The sequence below is a fragment of the Oncorhynchus kisutch genome, linkage group LG18, assembly GCF_002021735.2.
Source record: "Oncorhynchus kisutch isolate 150728-3 linkage group LG18, Okis_V2, whole genome shotgun sequence".
Taxonomy (NCBI): domain Eukaryota; kingdom Metazoa; phylum Chordata; class Actinopteri; order Salmoniformes; family Salmonidae; genus Oncorhynchus; species Oncorhynchus kisutch.
The window spans coordinates 48713999-48730909 of record NC_034191.2 but is presented as its reverse complement, the minus strand read 5'-3'; the positions used below and the strand labels follow the sequence as shown (position 1 = coordinate 48730909).

The 16911-nt window shown below is 42.3% G+C and overlaps 1 protein-coding gene across 3 annotated transcripts in view; it reads right to left on the bottom strand.

Annotated features, from left to right (window-relative positions):
* Positions 1-3257: 3257 nt before the first annotated feature.
* Positions 3258-16911, bottom strand: part of LOC109908798 (vacuolar protein sorting-associated protein 41 homolog) — a 31558-nt gene continuing 17904 nt past the window's right edge. For 2 of the 3 annotated variants that reach the window (XM_020507496.2, XM_031796210.1), the window contains 23 exons: positions 16095-16157; positions 15865-15930; positions 14162-14281; positions 13729-13942; positions 13508-13605; positions 11801-11930; positions 11549-11664; positions 11351-11407; positions 7359-7420; positions 7091-7172; positions 6791-6883; positions 6528-6655; positions 6252-6396; positions 5900-5941; positions 5753-5803; positions 5513-5650; positions 5155-5209; positions 4819-4959; positions 4582-4718; positions 4148-4247; positions 3991-4035; positions 3759-3838; positions 3258-3635 (listed from right to left, as the gene is read on the bottom strand). In XM_020507496.2, the coding sequence (XP_020363085.1) occupies positions 3555-3635; positions 3759-3838; positions 3991-4035; positions 4148-4247; positions 4582-4718; positions 4819-4959; positions 5155-5209; positions 5513-5650; positions 5753-5803; positions 5900-5941; positions 6252-6396; positions 6528-6655; positions 6791-6883; positions 7091-7172; positions 7359-7420; positions 11351-11407; positions 11549-11664; positions 11801-11930; positions 13508-13605; positions 13729-13942; positions 14162-14281; positions 15865-15930; positions 16095-16157 (2244 nt within the window). In that variant the 3' untranslated portion in view covers positions 3258-3554. The remainder of the gene's footprint in view (positions 3636-3758; positions 3839-3990; positions 4036-4147; positions 4248-4581; positions 4719-4818; positions 4960-5154; positions 5210-5512; positions 5651-5752; positions 5804-5899; positions 5942-6251; positions 6397-6527; positions 6656-6790; positions 6884-7090; positions 7173-7358; positions 7421-11350; positions 11408-11548; positions 11665-11800; positions 11931-13507; positions 13606-13728; positions 13943-14161; positions 14282-15864; positions 15931-16094; positions 16158-16911) is intronic. The other variant, XM_020507498.2, reaches the window with a different exon arrangement.

Genomic DNA, 16911 nt, shown 5'->3' with positions numbered 1-16911 from the left:
TAAAGTTTGTACTGATGCGATAATAAGCGATAGTTCTTCTTCGACTTGGTTTAACGGCGGTTGGCATCCAATAAATGCTGCATCACCGCCACCTACTGGACTGGAGTATAACACCCTTACGCTTTGCTTTAGTGTTGTCGTTTTTTTACCCTTTAACAAATACCCTAACATCTAACCCAACACTCACAAAAAACCCACCACCATACTCCACTATTTAGTCTGTCATCAGGCCAATAACGGGACACCACCACTTAACATTAACAAATAGCCCACCTTCCTCTACTTTCCTCTGCAGCTATCACCACAACCTCAATTTTCTGTGACTTATGTTCCTTCCCTGCAGTACTTTTGATAACCATTGCTATAAATGCAAAAAAATCCAATCTTACTGAAACATATCACTTGTTTGCTTATCCCTCTGTACTGATATAACTCTACTACTCACACCACTCCTCTCCGGATCCCACCCCCTTGACCCACCTTCCTCTACTTTCTTCACTGCCTCAGCATACGACAACTTCTGCACTACTGTAACCCTGGAAACCTCAACCTGCCTCTCTCCCACCGGACATTTCCGGCTCCCCAGCCCCATAGGCATGCCTACAATTAACACATACCACTACTTTACCCAATGCTACACATTCCTTTGTCTCATGCCCTTCTGCACACTTTTCACACCTAGGAACCTCCCTCCTACACACTGCTGCCACACGCCCATACGCTTGACACCTGTAACAACGTAACGTATTCGGCACAAAAGCTTGTACGGGATAACTTATATATCCTAATATCACTTTGTCGGGCAAAGACTCAACATCAAAACTCAAAAGGACAGACAACGACTCCTGTTTCACCATTCACGCCACCCTGTCTGAGTCGCACCAAATGACGAGCATCACAAACACCGGGAATCTTCCCCTTCAGTTGGTTAACTTTCACATTTACCCCTACCCCAGTAAATCACTCCTCTCAATGGCACCCTTTCCTTGAGAGAAAAAACAATGTCACTGCTACTGTCACAGACCAATCTTTAACCTGACCCTCGGATTCCAAGAACTTCACCACACCTACCACCTCCAATATTTCACCCTCATTCACTTCCATTTCTTCTCCGGTCTTCAATACGGCGTATAGCTCACTCTGCTTACACTTTCTACCATTCTTCTTTAACAAATCATCTCCCTTTTTTTGCCATTATTAACCAACTTAAGCGCACCCTCTTCAACCTCTTTCCCTCCATATTACAAGTACAGTGGGGCAAAAAAGTATTTAGTCAGCCACCAATTGTGCAAGTTCTCCCACTTAAAAAGATGAGAGGCCTGTAATTTGCATCATAGGTACACTTACTTCAACTATGAGACAAAATGAGAAAAATCCAGAAAATCATATTGTAGGATTTTTAATAAATGTATTTGCAAAGTAAGTAAGTCTAAGTCTTCACAAGGTTTTCACACACTGTTGCTAGTAATTTGGCCCATTCCTCCATGCAGATCTCCTCTAGAGCAGTGATGTTTTGGGGCTGTTGCTGGGCAACACGGACTTTCAACTCCCTCCAAAGATTTTCTATGGGGTTGAGATCTGGAGACTGGCTAGGCCACTCCAGGACCTTGAAATGCTTCTTACGAAGCCACTCCTTCCTTGCCCGGGCGGTGTGTTTGGGATCATTGTCATGCTGAAAGACCCAGCCACGTTTCATCTTCAATGCCCTTGCTGATGGAAGGAGGTTTTCACTCAAAATCTCACGATACATGGCCCCATTCATTCTTTCCTTTACACGGATCAGTCGTCCTGGTCCCTTTGCAGAGAAACAGCCCCAAAGCATGATGTTTCCACCCCCATGCTTCACAGTAGGTATGGTGTTCTTTGGATGCAACTCAGCATTCTTTGTCCTCCAAACACGACGAGTTGAGTTTTTACCAAAAAGTTATATTTTGGTTTCATCTGACCATATGACATTCTCCCAATCTTCTTCTGGATCATCCAAATGCTCTCTAGCAAACTTCAGACGGGCCTGGATATGTACTGGCTTAAGCAGGGGGACACGTCTGGCACTGCAGGATTTGAGTCCCTGGCGGCGTAGTGTATGGTACTGATGGTAGGCTTTGTTACTTTGGTCCCAGCTCTCTGCAGGTCATTCACTAGGTCCCCCCGTGTGGTTCTGGGATTTTTGCTCACCGTTCTTGTGATCATTTTGACCCCACGGGGTGAGATCTTGCGCGGAGCCCCAGATCGAGGGAGATTATCAGTGTTCTTGTATGTCTTTCATTTCCTAATAATTGCTCCCACAGTTGATTTCTTCAAACCAAGCTGCTTACCTATCGCAGATTCAGTCTTCCCAGCCTGGTGCAGGTCTACAATGTTGTTTCTGGTGTCCTTTGACAGCTCTTTGGTCTTGGCCATAGTGGAGTTTTGAGTGTGACTGTTTGAGGTTGTGTCTTTTATACTGATAACAAGTTCAAACAGGTGCCATTAATACAGGTAACGAGTAGAGGACAGAGGAGCCTCTTAAAGAAGAAGTTACAGGTCTGTGAGAGCCAGAAATCTTGCTGGTTTGTCAGTGACCAAATACTTATTTTCCACCATAATTTGCAAATAAATTCATAAAAAATCCTAGTGTGATTTTCTGGATTTTTTAAATCATTTTGTCTGTAATATTCAAAGTGTACACCTACGATGAAAATTACAGGCCTCTCATCTTTTTAAGTGGGAGAACTTGCACATTTGGTGGCTGACAAAATACTTTTTTGCCCCACTGTATATTTCTCTTTATGAGAATACTGCACTTCTCCTGACATAAATCTGGTTCTTGCCCTCTCAAGGGACTCCATTTAACCGGCTGTCACAATCTCCGCACAATCAGTACGAACGCCTCAAGATTTAGCGCTCAACAATGCATCCCACTTGTAAAACAGCTGCTTCGTCTTTGTTTTTCTTTGTCAGTTTTCAGAGCACGACTGATCAAATCTAAGAGATACCCATGAAAATGCTATAAGGACTACTCAGTTGACAACATCATTGGACAGATCTACAAGAAAAGGATATCCAACTAAAATATTGTTTGAAGATGCTGTAGACAGGGCCGTGTTATCTAAGCAGAGTGTAGTCCTCAATAGAACAAGTGATACCTTCCAAGAAATGTAATGTCACTGAAGACCAAAAGTCTTGTCATTCTTGTAGAGAATTTGTAGGTCCATTACTAAATACAGTATATTATTTAATGAGCTACAGTGGAAATTAGAGATCACTTTTAACACACATTGAGATTTCAAAAGCCTTTTATTTGGAATCCTAAATTCATTGATCATTGAGGTCCAAAGCGAATTGCAAGAAGTGAATTAAGAGGAAATAGAGCAGCATTTCTTATTTTATTTTAGTAACAGTTAAAGGTAGACTCAACGAAATGAGTCTACCTTTAACATTACAACATATTATGCATTTGATACAACAGAGCACACTGACAGGGGAATAAGCTAAAATCTAATCAACCCAGAGATTACCATTCACTCCAATTGGGGAAAGAGGAAGTGATGGCATGGGAAGGTGAGTATTTCCTGTTACTTCTTCATCTCCAGTATTCCACTTCCTGGCCCTCTCCGTTTCGCACTGCAGATGTTGCAAAACTGGACCCCAGGAATCTGAAAGAAGAGAAAAGGCAAAAGCCATATTAGGCAGGAAATCTGCTGCTCTCATCTGAAAGTCCATACTCTATATGAAGTGAGGAAGAGAGGGGGATGAAAGGAGATTGGGTAGATACCTACCGTTCCAGGAGAAGGTAAACACTCCTTGTGGAACATGTGTCTGCAGTAGAAGACCACCACACTGAAGTTCTGGGCCATATCTACGCCAAAGGAGCAAAACATGAACGCAGGTGTTTTGAATAGCTTCAAATGCAATGATGGTAAGAAGCATCCCAATTATAATACTAAAGTGTAGACACTATATATGAATATGCAACATTATACTGTCTAATGCTTAATAAGGTAAGCCCACCTGATGGTAATATTGAAGCGTGACAGGATTCACAGATGTTCTCTTCTGAAAAAGAAAACAATTCAAACACAAACAATAAAACACATTAAAACTAATGCTTAACGAAGTCATTATGTTCCAACAGTTTGCACATCCACACACAAAAACAACTACCCACCATCCACTCTGACCCCTCTCATCTGAGTCCTATGCATCTTCTGGAGCAGTGACAGCGAGTCAGCCACCAAGATCTTCTTACAACCCTCCCGGAGCAAGATCTGAGAGACAGTGAAACAAAACCGTTTAAGAGGCAAGGCTGTTGTTACAGTGATATTCTAGGTACACTATGTGATGGCTGATGTTTTGACATATGATAATGATATATTTATCATATTTCATTGGAAATGTTTTTTATTTTTTGCATATGCCACTATCCCCGAGACACCCTCTGAGAATGGGGTCACGGACAGGGTCATCCATTATCAACGGCGACCCTGGAGTAATTAGGGGTAAGTGCATTGCTCAAGGGCACATATTTTTCACCATGTCGGGTCAGGGATTCGAACTAGTGACCTTTCGGATACTGGCCCAACGCTCTAACCGCTAGGCTACCTGCAGGTTGTAGTCTTGGAGGATCTTGACCAGTGAGTCTCTGAGGTTAGGAATCTCCATGCCCTCCTTTATGCGGTGGATGAGTAAAATGGGATCCACATGTGTCCCAATGTTATTGAGGAGACCAGTAATGAAGGCTTGAGAGAGGAAAAAGACAGAAACTTAAAATGACACCTGTGGAAACACTATGCAGTAAGCCTGATCATTTGAAAGTGCTTCTGTATTCACGTGACTTACGTGGCTTATCGATGGAATACGAGATGAGATCCTCCCACAGCTCAGCGTCATCCTGCTCCTTGGCAAACTCTATGGCCTTGTCCACATCCTCCAGTTCCTCCATGATCATCTGAAGAGCCCTTCTACAGTTCCCCATTCTGCCTATGAAGGACAAGTTACAGTTTCCTCAGACCAAATGCAATTAGTTACCTGACTGGATGGAGGTATAGTTCAAGCTTTTCCCCCCGATCTAAAAGCATTTCTATCCATTTATAAAGCACTTATGAGCATTTCTAACCAGTTATAATGGTTTATTCAGTAACGTTAATGTCACAGAAACTGTAAGGGGACACTTACTGAGGAGGAAGACAGTTTCCTCCACAAAGTTTCTCTCCTGACAAATTTCCAGAGCCTAAAAAAAGATATGGAAGGCAGTTGCAACACACTTGAGTTTCAGAAGTAAGATGATTAATTCTTCTATTGTAGTAATCTGACATACATGATAAGATAATATAGATCTAAATTCGAAGAAATGTACTTCATTCCATGTGTAACTCTGTGTTGTTGTTTGTGTCGCACTGCTTTGCTTTATCTTGGCCAGGTCGCAGTTGTAAATGAGAACTTGTTCTCAACTGGCCTACCTGGTTAAATAAAGGTGATATTAAAAAAATATATATTTGTATTTGAGCACACAGTTTTGAAAGTGTCTCAGTACCTTTTCTAGTGGGCAGTGGATGCTGTCTCTCAGGAATGGCAGTAGGTTGGGCCGATCGTATTCAGCATACAGGCCAATTTGTCTCTCATGGTACCGCTGACCCTTGTGGTGGTCCCTCTTGAATAGTTTGTGGAGATACTGAGAGGAGGTGAAATGCCATGTTAAACACAATTTTCAAATCAAGATAATCATAGGAAATTAACAACGTATAATCACTAAAGAACTTGTAGTGTGACTCACAATGTGTAGCAGCTCAGGCCTGTCCCTGAGTTCCTCCACCACTCTGTCAATCTGTATAACATTGAAGACAGAAACATCATTAGCGAACAGCATGTGCTTTCATTTCAAACTCCCCAAGAAAGATTAAGGGAAGCCAAGTACACATACCAATATTTTGTCTTCGTTATCCAGGAGCATGTCGACAGCTTTCTGACAACACAAATGAAAAGGCCATTCTTCAGACAAAGAGACACACAAAGTGACTTATGACCTTTGTGGCCAGACAATCCAAATGCAATAAGAGCTGTGTATATGAGGCACAAGGACTCAAGACGGAGGGTTTCCATTACTTTTGCACAGTTTAAAGCACTCAAAAACGGACTTTCAAAAAAGACAAGTTGATATTACTATTCAAGTAAGGACAATTATATGCATAACACAGCCTTAAACAGTAGCAAGGTCCTATGATACAGTAAGAAGTCTACTTAATAAAACAATTGTGCATGTGCTGGCGAACCACCTCTTTATCAAAGTCCATGAGGAGTACAATCTTGTCTTCTATGGATGAGAAGAGGTCGTGTTTGTGGATCAGCTGGTAAACATCTTTATGCCTCAGTCTCAGGTAGATCTCCAGGGCTCGGTCATACCGCTGGTCATATGTATACCTGCATCGACAGAAGAAACACACAGCTTAGTGGTACTATATATATATATATAAAAGAGGAAAATAAGCATTGCAGCAATAGAGAGGTAATGAAGTCAATCAAAATGCTCAAACCAGTATAGAGTCACTCACAGTTCAGCCAGTGTGGTGAGCAGGGTGCTGTTCATGGGGTCCTTCTTGAGGTGGTCGGTGACTGCCTGAACAATGGTCATGTTATTGTAGAGCTCTCCTGGCCACTCACGGATCAAGGTGGCAAAGCCCTTGGAGAAAGAGGTTGCAGAGAGAGGCTTGGTTAATGCTATTAAATCTGGTTCTTCTTGAGTACTTGTTATAATACGAGTTATAACGTAAGGCAGTAAGAAGACCACCAGACCATCAGGAACAGACAGACATACCTCATAGTCTGACTTTAGAAACTCGTGTAAGATCATCTCATAGATGGCAGGTCTGAGACGCAGGTCCCCTCTAGGCAAGTACTGACTGATGGCCTGAAGATGCAGAGACAGGAGGAGAGGTGGGAAAACAAAAGGAGAGAGATGGGAGGGAGTTACACGAGGGAAAGAAAACGATACAGAGAATTACAACAGTTAATACTGAGGGCAATGCTGAGAGTATTGTTCATTCCAAAACTTGCTCAAAGTCTCTAATGCCATAATTTTCCACAAGTTGCAAGGTCACAATGTGGCCTGACTCACCTTCAACTGCCCAATGGTTTTAAACCTGTACACCTCATTCTCCCAGAGTTCCATGTTTTTTCCCAGCACCTTCTGACACTTCCTGGACTTAAAAGAACATGAGAGCGAGAGAGAGAGAGCGAGAGAGAGAGAGAGAGTGAGAGAGAGAACACGAGAGAGAGAACGAGAGAGAGAGCGAGACAGAGAGAAAATAATCACCACATCTACTCCTTACACTGGTATTTTGCAGAAGAAACACTAAACTGAAATAACTAATAGGCTGAAGTACCTGGCAGCGGTGTCATAGTCACCTTTCTCCACCAGGTGATTGATGTAGGCCATCCCAATTTTCTGATTACAAAAGAAAAGACACTCCATGAGGGAACACAACATGAGTAATGGACTGTATCCTCTGTAATTTCATCAAATGTTGTTTCCAAATATCTACTTCATTCTTTTCCTTGACCTCAACAGATCTGTAAGTCATTATTAATGTCAAGAAATCCGGTAAAATCACAGCCCCATCTAACTTAAAGTGAAGAAAGTAGAGGTCTTAGATCTTCGTTAGAAAATTAGACAACTACGGGATCGCAATGTGTCAAGGCTTGAAGACATGCAGTGGACTACAAAAGTATTGGGAAAGCCCCCCCAATTTAGGGGACAAATTCACTTGTATGTGTATTAAAGCTGCAAAAAGTTCCGTATTTGGTGGATGCTACCATGCTTATGGATAATCCTGACTGAATCGTGAATAATGATGAGTGAGAAAGTTAGATGCACAAACATCAAAACCCCCAAGACATGCTCACCGCTCAACATTACAAGAACTGGGGAGGTGAGCATTTTTGGGAGAAACTATATTTGTGCATCTGTAACTTTCTCACTCATCATTATTCACAATTCATTCCGGATTATCTGTAGTCATGGCAGCATCCACATTAATGCAGAAGTGTTGAGAAACATACTGTATTCTATTCTTATTTTACAATAAAAGTGACTCCAAAATGACACAGTACATGATTTACCTCACCCTCCATTTCTCAAATCTGACCATAACTCTATCCTCCTGATTCCTGCTTACAAGCTAAAATTAAAAGCAGGAAGCACCAGTGACACGGTCTATAAAAAAAGTGGTCAGATGAAGCACATGCTAAACTACAGAACTGTTTTGCAAACACAGACTGGAATATGTTCCGGGATTCTTCCGATGGCATTGAGGAGTACACCACATCAGTCATTGGCTTCATCAATAAGTGCATCGAGGACGTCATCCCCACAGTGACTGTACGTACATACCCCAACCAGAAGCCATGGATTACAGGCAATATTCGCACTTAGCTAAAGGGTAGAGCTGCCACTTTCAACTCTAACCCAGAAGCTTCTAAGAAATCCCGCTATGCCCTCTGACAAACCATCAAACAAGCAAAGCGTCAATATAGGACTAAGATCGAATCGTACTACACCGGCTCCGACACTCGTCGGATGTGGCAGGGCTTGCAAACTATCCCAGACTACAAAGGGAAGCACAGCCAAGAGCTGCCCAGTGACACGAGCCTACCAGACGAGCAAAATAACTTCTATGCTCGCTTCAAGGCAAGTAACACTGAAACATGCAGGAGCGCATTAGCTGTTCCGGATGACTGTGTGATCACGCTCTCCGCAGAAGATGCGATTAAGACCTTTAAACAGGTCAACAATCACAAGGCCACTGGGCCAGACGGATTACCAGGATGTGTACTCCAAGCATGCACTGACCAACTGGCAAGTGTCTTCACTGACATTTTCAACCTCTCCCTGTCCGAGTCTGTAATACCAACATGTTTCAAGCAGACCACCATAGTCCCTGTTCCCAAGAACACTAAGGAAACCTGCCTAGATGACTACCTACCCGTAGCACTCACTTCTATAGCCATGAAATGCTTTGAAAGGCTGGTCATGGCTCACATCAACACCATTATCCCAGACCCACTCCAATTAGACCCACTCCAATTTGCATTCCGCACTAACAAATCCACAGATTATGTAATCTATATTGCACTCCACACTGCCCTTTCCCACCTGGACAAAAGGAACACCTATGTGAGAATGCTATTCATTGACTACAGCTCAGCGTTTAACACCATAGTGCCCTCAAAGCTCATCAATAGGCTAAGGACCCTGGAACTAAACACCTCTCTCTGCAACTGGATCCTAGATTTCCTGATGGGCCGCCCCCATGTGGTAAGGGTATGTAACAACTCCAACACCATCATTAAGTTTGCTGATGACAACAGTGGTAGGCCTGATCACCGACAACGATGAGATGGCCTATAGGGAGGAGGTCAGAGATCTGACCGTGTGGTGCCAGGACAACAACCTCTCCCTCAACGTGATCAAGACTAAGGAGATGGATTGTGGACTACAGGAAAAAGAGGATCGATCACGCCCCCCTTCTCATCGACGGGGCTGTAGTGGAACAGGTTGAGAGCTTCAAGTTCCTTGGCATCCACATCAACAACAAACTAACATGGTGCAAGCACACCAAGACAATCGTGAAGAGGGCACGACATAACCTATTCCCTCTCACTAAATCTGAAAAGATTTGGCATGGGTCCTCAGATCCTCAAAACGTTTTACAGCTGCACCATCAAGAGCATCCTGACGGGTTGCATCACTGCCTGGTATGGCAACTGCTCAAACTCCGACCGCAAGGCACTACAGAGGGTAGTGCATACAACCCAGTACATCACCGGGGTCAAGCTTCCTGCCATCCAGGACCTCTATTCCAGGCGGTGTCAGAGGAAGGCCCTAAAAAATTGTCAGACTCCAGCCACCCTAGTCATAGACTGTTCTCTCTGCTACCGCACGGCAAACGGTATCGGAGCACGAAGTCTAGGTCCAAGAGGCTTCTAAACAGCTTCTAGCCCCAAGCCATAAGAGTCCTGAACAGCTAATCAAAGGCTTACCCAGACTATTTGCACCCCCCCCCCACTACTCACTGTTATTATCTATACATTGCCACTTTAATAACCCTACCTGCAAGTACATAATTACCCAAATTACCTCAACACCAGTGCCCCCGCACATTGACTCTGTACCGGTACCCGCGATTGTTATTTACTGCTGCTCTTCAGCTATTTGTTTTTCTTATCTCTTACTTTTATTGTGGTATTTTCTTAAAAACTGCATTGTTGGCTAAGGGCTTGTAAGTAAGCATTTCGCTGTAAGGTCTACACCGGTTGTATTTGGCGCATGTGACAAATCAAATTTGATTTCTAGTGGGCACAAAAAAAATCTGAAACACAACCTTAACAAGCAGCAAATGCATCCAACAAATATTTCTAGTGAAACGCTTGATTTAGTCATTATGTACTATGAATACAGGACTAAAAACTCAACTTTTTGTACTTTAATACGCATACGTGAATCCCAATACTTTCGGTCCCCTAAACTGGGGGGACTAAACTGGGGGGGACTACGCACAAAAAGTGTACTAATTTCAAAACAGCTCACCCATATGGATAAAAATACACTCAAATTAAAGCTGACAGTCTGCACTTTAACCTCAGTCATTGTATTTCAAATATAAAGTGCTGAAATACAGCCCCCCCCCCCCCAAATAAATGTTTGTCTCTATCCCAATACTATGAGCTCACTATGGTAAACACAAATAGTATTTAAGTACTACAGGTTGAATACTCTGGTCAGATGCTATTTGGGTTCAACCCATTAAGTAAATGGGTGAAACACAGTAAAAAGGTACTGCATTGACTGGCTCCCAAAGTTGTTGTTTTTTAAACCCATAAAATGCTTGTAAGTAAGTTAGGACATGGTTTGAAAAAAAAAAAATTTTTTTTTTTAAAGAGGTCTAGCCTTCCATACAAGGAACAACGACATTCCAGAAAGAGCAATACAAACTGTTCATAATTCTTGGGCCAGGAAAGACATTTTAAAATGTAACCCGATTATTTTAGTAAGAAAAAAAGAGCCAATGAGGCTTCTTTCACTGCAGCACAGTGAGAAAGGAGAAGATGGTTTGTAGCTAGTGTGTGTGAGACATGAGAGAATCTGTATGAGGGGACAGGCGCACAGGCGATGTGTCCTCTGCAGTTTAGGGTTAAGCAGTAGGTATGGTCGGGTGTGAAAGGTAATATTCATACTGTTACTTTACTGAAGTGGGTTGGGATTTGGTCAAATACATACATGTAGGTAAAATAGGAGTAGGAATAACACATGAATAGCAAGGAATTGCACTATTCTGGGAAGGAATAGCACTTGACATGTCCAATGCCTATACAGTACCTGGACTTCATGGCGTTTAATGTTCTTGAAGCTGATCTCGGCAGCCATCAGAGCTTCCTGTGAGAGAGAAAATACGTTCTGGTAACACGGTAACAGCCGACAGTTATAATGCATTAGTACTGAACACAGATGATATATCGCAGCAAAATACGAAGTTCCCACATGAAGTCTGCTTGATTGGATGATTATAACACCAACCTCATACTTCTTCTTGTCCAGCAGCCAGTCAATGTGGTCATCTTGGTCTCTCTCTTTGGCCACCACAATGTCTTTAGGGCTGATGATGTAGTAGAGGGATTCTCCCTCGGAATGTTCTGTTGACACATGAGAATGCTGGAATGATCTTTAGTACATGATATATCCTGCACAGTAGTTTATAGTAGCTAGAATAATCTGTAAATACAGAGTGTCACTGAGTAGTGTTTGCCGTGGCTTTTCTGATTGGCTCACCCAGTCGGTAGTCTCGACACTCGTTCTCCTGGAAGTTGCGGACGGTCAGGGCGTCTGATGAGATTTCCTCATAGCCCTCTGGAAGAGGCTGGATGATGTCCAGACAAGGCCGCGCTCGGAACTCCTCCTCCTGATCTCACACACACAAATGGTATATAAAGTGCCTTCAGAAAGTATTCACACCAAACTTAATTTTTTTATTACAAAGTGGGATTGAAATGGATTTGTCATTTTTTGTTAACGATCTACTCATAACATTTAAAATATATTTCTGAAAAATAAAACACAAATATATCCTGATTAGAAGAGCATTCACGCCTTTGGCAATCACTGCGATTACAGATGTGAGTTTTTGGGGGCAAGTCTAATAGTTTTGCACACCTGGAATGTACAATATTTGCCATTATTTTTATTTTTTTATTATTCAAGCACTATCAAGTTGGTTGTTGATTATAGCTAGACAGCCATTTTCAAGTCAAGCCGACTTAAGTCAAAACTGTAGCTCAGGAGCATTCAATTGAGTCTTGGTAAGCAACTTCAGTTTAGATTTGGCCTTGTATTTAAGGTTTCGTCTTGCTGAAAGGTGGATTTGTCTTCCAGCATTCAGAACCAGGTTTTTCCTCCAGGATTTTGCCTGTGCTTAGGTCTTTTCCATGTATTTTTATCCTAAAAATCTCCCTTCTCCTTGCAGATGATAAGCATACCCGTAATATTATGCAGCCACCACCGTGCTTGACAATATGTCACAAACATAACGCTTTGTATTCAAGACAAAAAGTATATTTCTTTGCCATTTTTTTTGCAGTATTACTTAAGTGTTGCAAACAGGATGCATATTTTATTTTCACTCTGTCATTTAAGTTAGTATTGTGGAATAACTACAATGTTGTTGATCCATCCTCAATTCTCATATCGCAATCATTAAACTCTGTAACTGTTTTAAAATCACCATTGGCCTCATGGTGAAATCCCTGAGCGGTTTCCTTCCTCTCCGGTAAATGAGTTAGGAAGGATGCATGTATTGATAGACCATCCAAAGTATATTTATAACTTAACCATGCTCAAAAGGGACATTCACCGTCTGCTTTATCTTAATTTTAATTTTTTAGACATCTACCAATCAGTGCCCTTCTTTGCAAGGCATTGGAAAACCTCCCTGGTCTTTGTGGCTGAATCGGTGCTTGAAATTCTCTACTCGATTGAAGGACCTTATGTAAGATACAGATAATTGTATGTGTGGGATACAGAGGTGGGGGTAGTCATTAAAACATCATGTTAACCACTATTAGGGAATACAGAATGCATCCATGCAACTTATTATGTGATATTTACTCCTGAACTTACTTAGGGCAGCCATAACAATGGGGATGAATACTTGACTGAAGACATTTCAGCTTTTCATTTAAAAAAAAATTAAAAATGTTTTCACTTTGACATTATGTGGTATTGTGTGGAGAACAGTGACAAAATCTCACATTTGAATCAATTTTACATTCAGGCTGTAACACAACAAAATGTGGAAAAGGTCAAATGGGTGTGAATACTTTTACTTTAGACAAACGCATGCACGCACACACGCGCACGCACCAGCGAGCGCGCACAGACAGACGTAAACACACACATACAGACAATATCAACATTTAAATACCATGGCTGTATAAGCCATTCCATCATGCAACATATCTACTGTTTCTAACCAAACATTACCATGTGATCAGAGTTCTCCTTCACAAAGTACAGGGTGACCAGCTGGTCTGCTAGAGGCGCCAGGCCACTGATGAAGAACTCTGTTTCAAACGCAGACACTACAAGAGAGAAGAAACCCACATTACTACAACTCCAAACTAATGCTCTTACCCCCACATTATATTACATTAAAAGTTCCACAAAACATTTTTGTTATCTAACAATACACTACATGTTCTCACCAATTTCCACATAACGGCTAGGAAGGTCTCTCAACTCTGTGTGGCCCCTCTCCTTCACAACACAGATCTTAATAGAGGAGCCCCAACCAATGATGAGGGTGGAGTTGTCTTTCCAGCACAGACTGCAGGGGTACATATCAGGCCGCAGGCTGACGTTATCCCGCAGGACGTTGGTGATTCGCTGTTTGGTGCTGATGTCATAAATCTTCACCCCCTGGAAGAGACCAAGACAAACAGAGCATGTTCACTATCTGTACGTCCAATAATCTATGTAAGTTGACATGCTATATGATGCAATAAAAATCCTAACATATACAATAAAGTAAATCATCATCATAATGATTAAATATATAACTATAAATTAAAACGACAAACTAATCACTGTGTTTCTTGTTGCCACGTATCTGCAGCTTTGACGGTTCTCCTTACTTACCATATTGTTGGCCCAGGCGATGAGATTGGCCCTCCATTGGACGTTAGTGATGGTGCCCTCCCCCTCGTGCAGAGTGGACGTCTTCCAGCGGTTCAGCCAGTTCTTCTCGTACAGCAGCAGCTTGGGAAGGCAACATTAAAATAAAAACAACACACATCCGAATCACGTGTGTCACCAATGATATCCAAATCAGCACCAGTTTAAAAAACAGACAAACAATCGTGTCCTTGGAGCGGTGGTTTGTGGTTCTGCATTTCCACCACCAGAGGGCAGTAGAGCACAGGGACAGGAGGGTCGTCTGCTGTGTCAGTGGGCCACCCAGAGCAGGAGGATTGTGTTTCACTTTAAAAGTTAAGTTTTAAACTGTGTTTTCCAACTTACTTCAAGTCAGTGAGCAGACATGATCCATCTTCACATGATTCAACTAGCCTATCAGTGTGTGTGACATGATGTGACAAAAGAAGTGGAAGGAAAAACTACAGATTGCATTAAAGATGTGGTCTTTGAAACACAGATCACCTTCATAATAAAAGACTGGCAAAATCAATTCCTGATTACTTCAGTAGGTTTGACAGACAAAGCCTTCACCATATTTCTCTAAATCTCTTTGATTCTCGCCAATGGCTTTGAGACAATGATGGCTGTAGTCACTCTTTCCAGTCATTATGTAGACGGCGGAGGCGTCACCTCAAAGGCCATATACATAAAAAGCCTTTCAGGCCCTTTAAAAACATCTCTCAGTGTCATACAGATGGATGTACAATACCACATAGGTATTATGTTCTGGGGAGTGAGATGAGAGAGAGAGAGAGAGAGAGCCCCGGCCTCTCTAATTCAAAAAAAAAAGTCTGAAAATGTTAACAGTTCTCTCCAAAGAGAGGATATAACACTGGCAGAACTGTGGAGACAGAATTGAATTGCCTTTGACAGGATGTGGCTCCAGTTGAGGCTTATTGATTTTCATCACAGGGCGCTTTATGGAGGGTCTTGAGAACAGGGAGAGGAAAGAAATCAGTACCAATTGAAAGAAAATGGTTACACTAACAATGAGCATTTCCTTAGAAAAGGTGGATTGGATGATTCCAGAAGCTCTCGCTCACCAGTGCTGTAGATATGTATACATCTTGTTTTGTCTCTCTCCAATGGTCATTGAAATACAGTACTATACAGATTTTCAGTCTATTTTAATCATGTATACTAAGTGATGCTGCAGACTGCAGCCTTTGTAACTCAAAAGGGAACATTAATACCTAATATATTATCAAGTTTTTTTCTGAGTCTGAGACAAATTAGAGAGGAAACTGCTGTGTGCCCGCCTGTCCAGGACCCTAAGACTATGGGCCTTCCTGATAATGACATCTATTTGGTGTGCTTGTGAAGCATTGCCTTTCAAACACTGTTGAGCGAGCAGCACTTTGTGAAAATGGGCCGTTCTCCCCGGAGTGCACTCCAGAAGAGAGACAGGGGAGCCTTTCACACCACCCAGCAAAGGCCTACAGTGTGTGTGCACAGCCATCAGCCAAGCACAAGGGAGGAGGAGGCTCACAAGAACAAAATCTAAATGAATTCATTTTTGAAAAACAATGGCTAATATTCTATCCACATTAGCTAACGCTCAACCGTTTTCAACTACACTGCTAACACAGTTGAGATGGGCTATATAGTGTAATCACATTGGGGGAAAAAATACCTTTCAATCTCACCTTGTTGCCTCCGGTGACAAATTGTTTGTAGTTTGAACTGCTGAACCGAGGGTGTAACGCCACCACCTGGAGAACATGGCAAGTGGATCCATTTAGAACGCATCAAGTTTAGAAGAAATGATGGGGGCTATCTTGAGATGCACTGAATATATTAGTATACCATCTCGTACATATACTCTCAACGAAAAGTATGGAGTTAAAAGAAGTACATGCATTTGACATCATCTTACTTTGACAGGACAGTCAAAGTTCTCATGGAAGCCCTCCCTCGTGTAGAGTCCAAACACTTGAACCTGCAATAGAGAAAGTGTTGAATGTCAGTATAAAAAAATACATCTGTACTGTGTTTGCAGCTGTTTCTGAGGCACTCTTGTGTATGCAGGGGGAGTTCTGGACAGCAAGACTGATTGGATCACTGCTACCCTTCCACTGGGTCACCAATTAGTGGCCAGGTTGAATCTCTGAACCCTCTGGTGCTGTGATACGAGCATCCTAATCTTTGGCTTTACCACAGCCGCAGTTACTGTAGTTACAGCAATACCTTATGTAACAATTACACTGTACCACAGCCTGACTGTCTGGGAGTCAAAAAAGAACAAAAAGAAAGTTTCAAAAAGAAACATCACGCCCTTTTCACTCTCCATTTTCAATCCCATCGATGATTCAGGATTATTTAAAGGGATTGACACAGATTAATGGCAAACTGAATTGGCCGAGGACGGACAACAGCAGCGGCGTCGATTTTAATTGTCAACGCCACTTTCTGTGCGACAAGATCTTGTTTCGCCGCTGGAGTGCGAGCGAGGAGGCGATATCAGAGAGCATATCTCGACTGCAGGATCCATGAAGCATGGTAATAATGATCAGGAGAGGAGCGATAACAAGAAGGTAGAGAGCACTGAGAGGGTATCCATAGAGACCTGATGACTGACAGCCAGGCAGACAGATGGATGGGAGAGTCTTTCCCCTTAGAACATGAGCATTAACATGTGCTTGTTCAAAACCCTATACATTCGTAGATTTATGAAAGTAAACAGGTATGAGGAA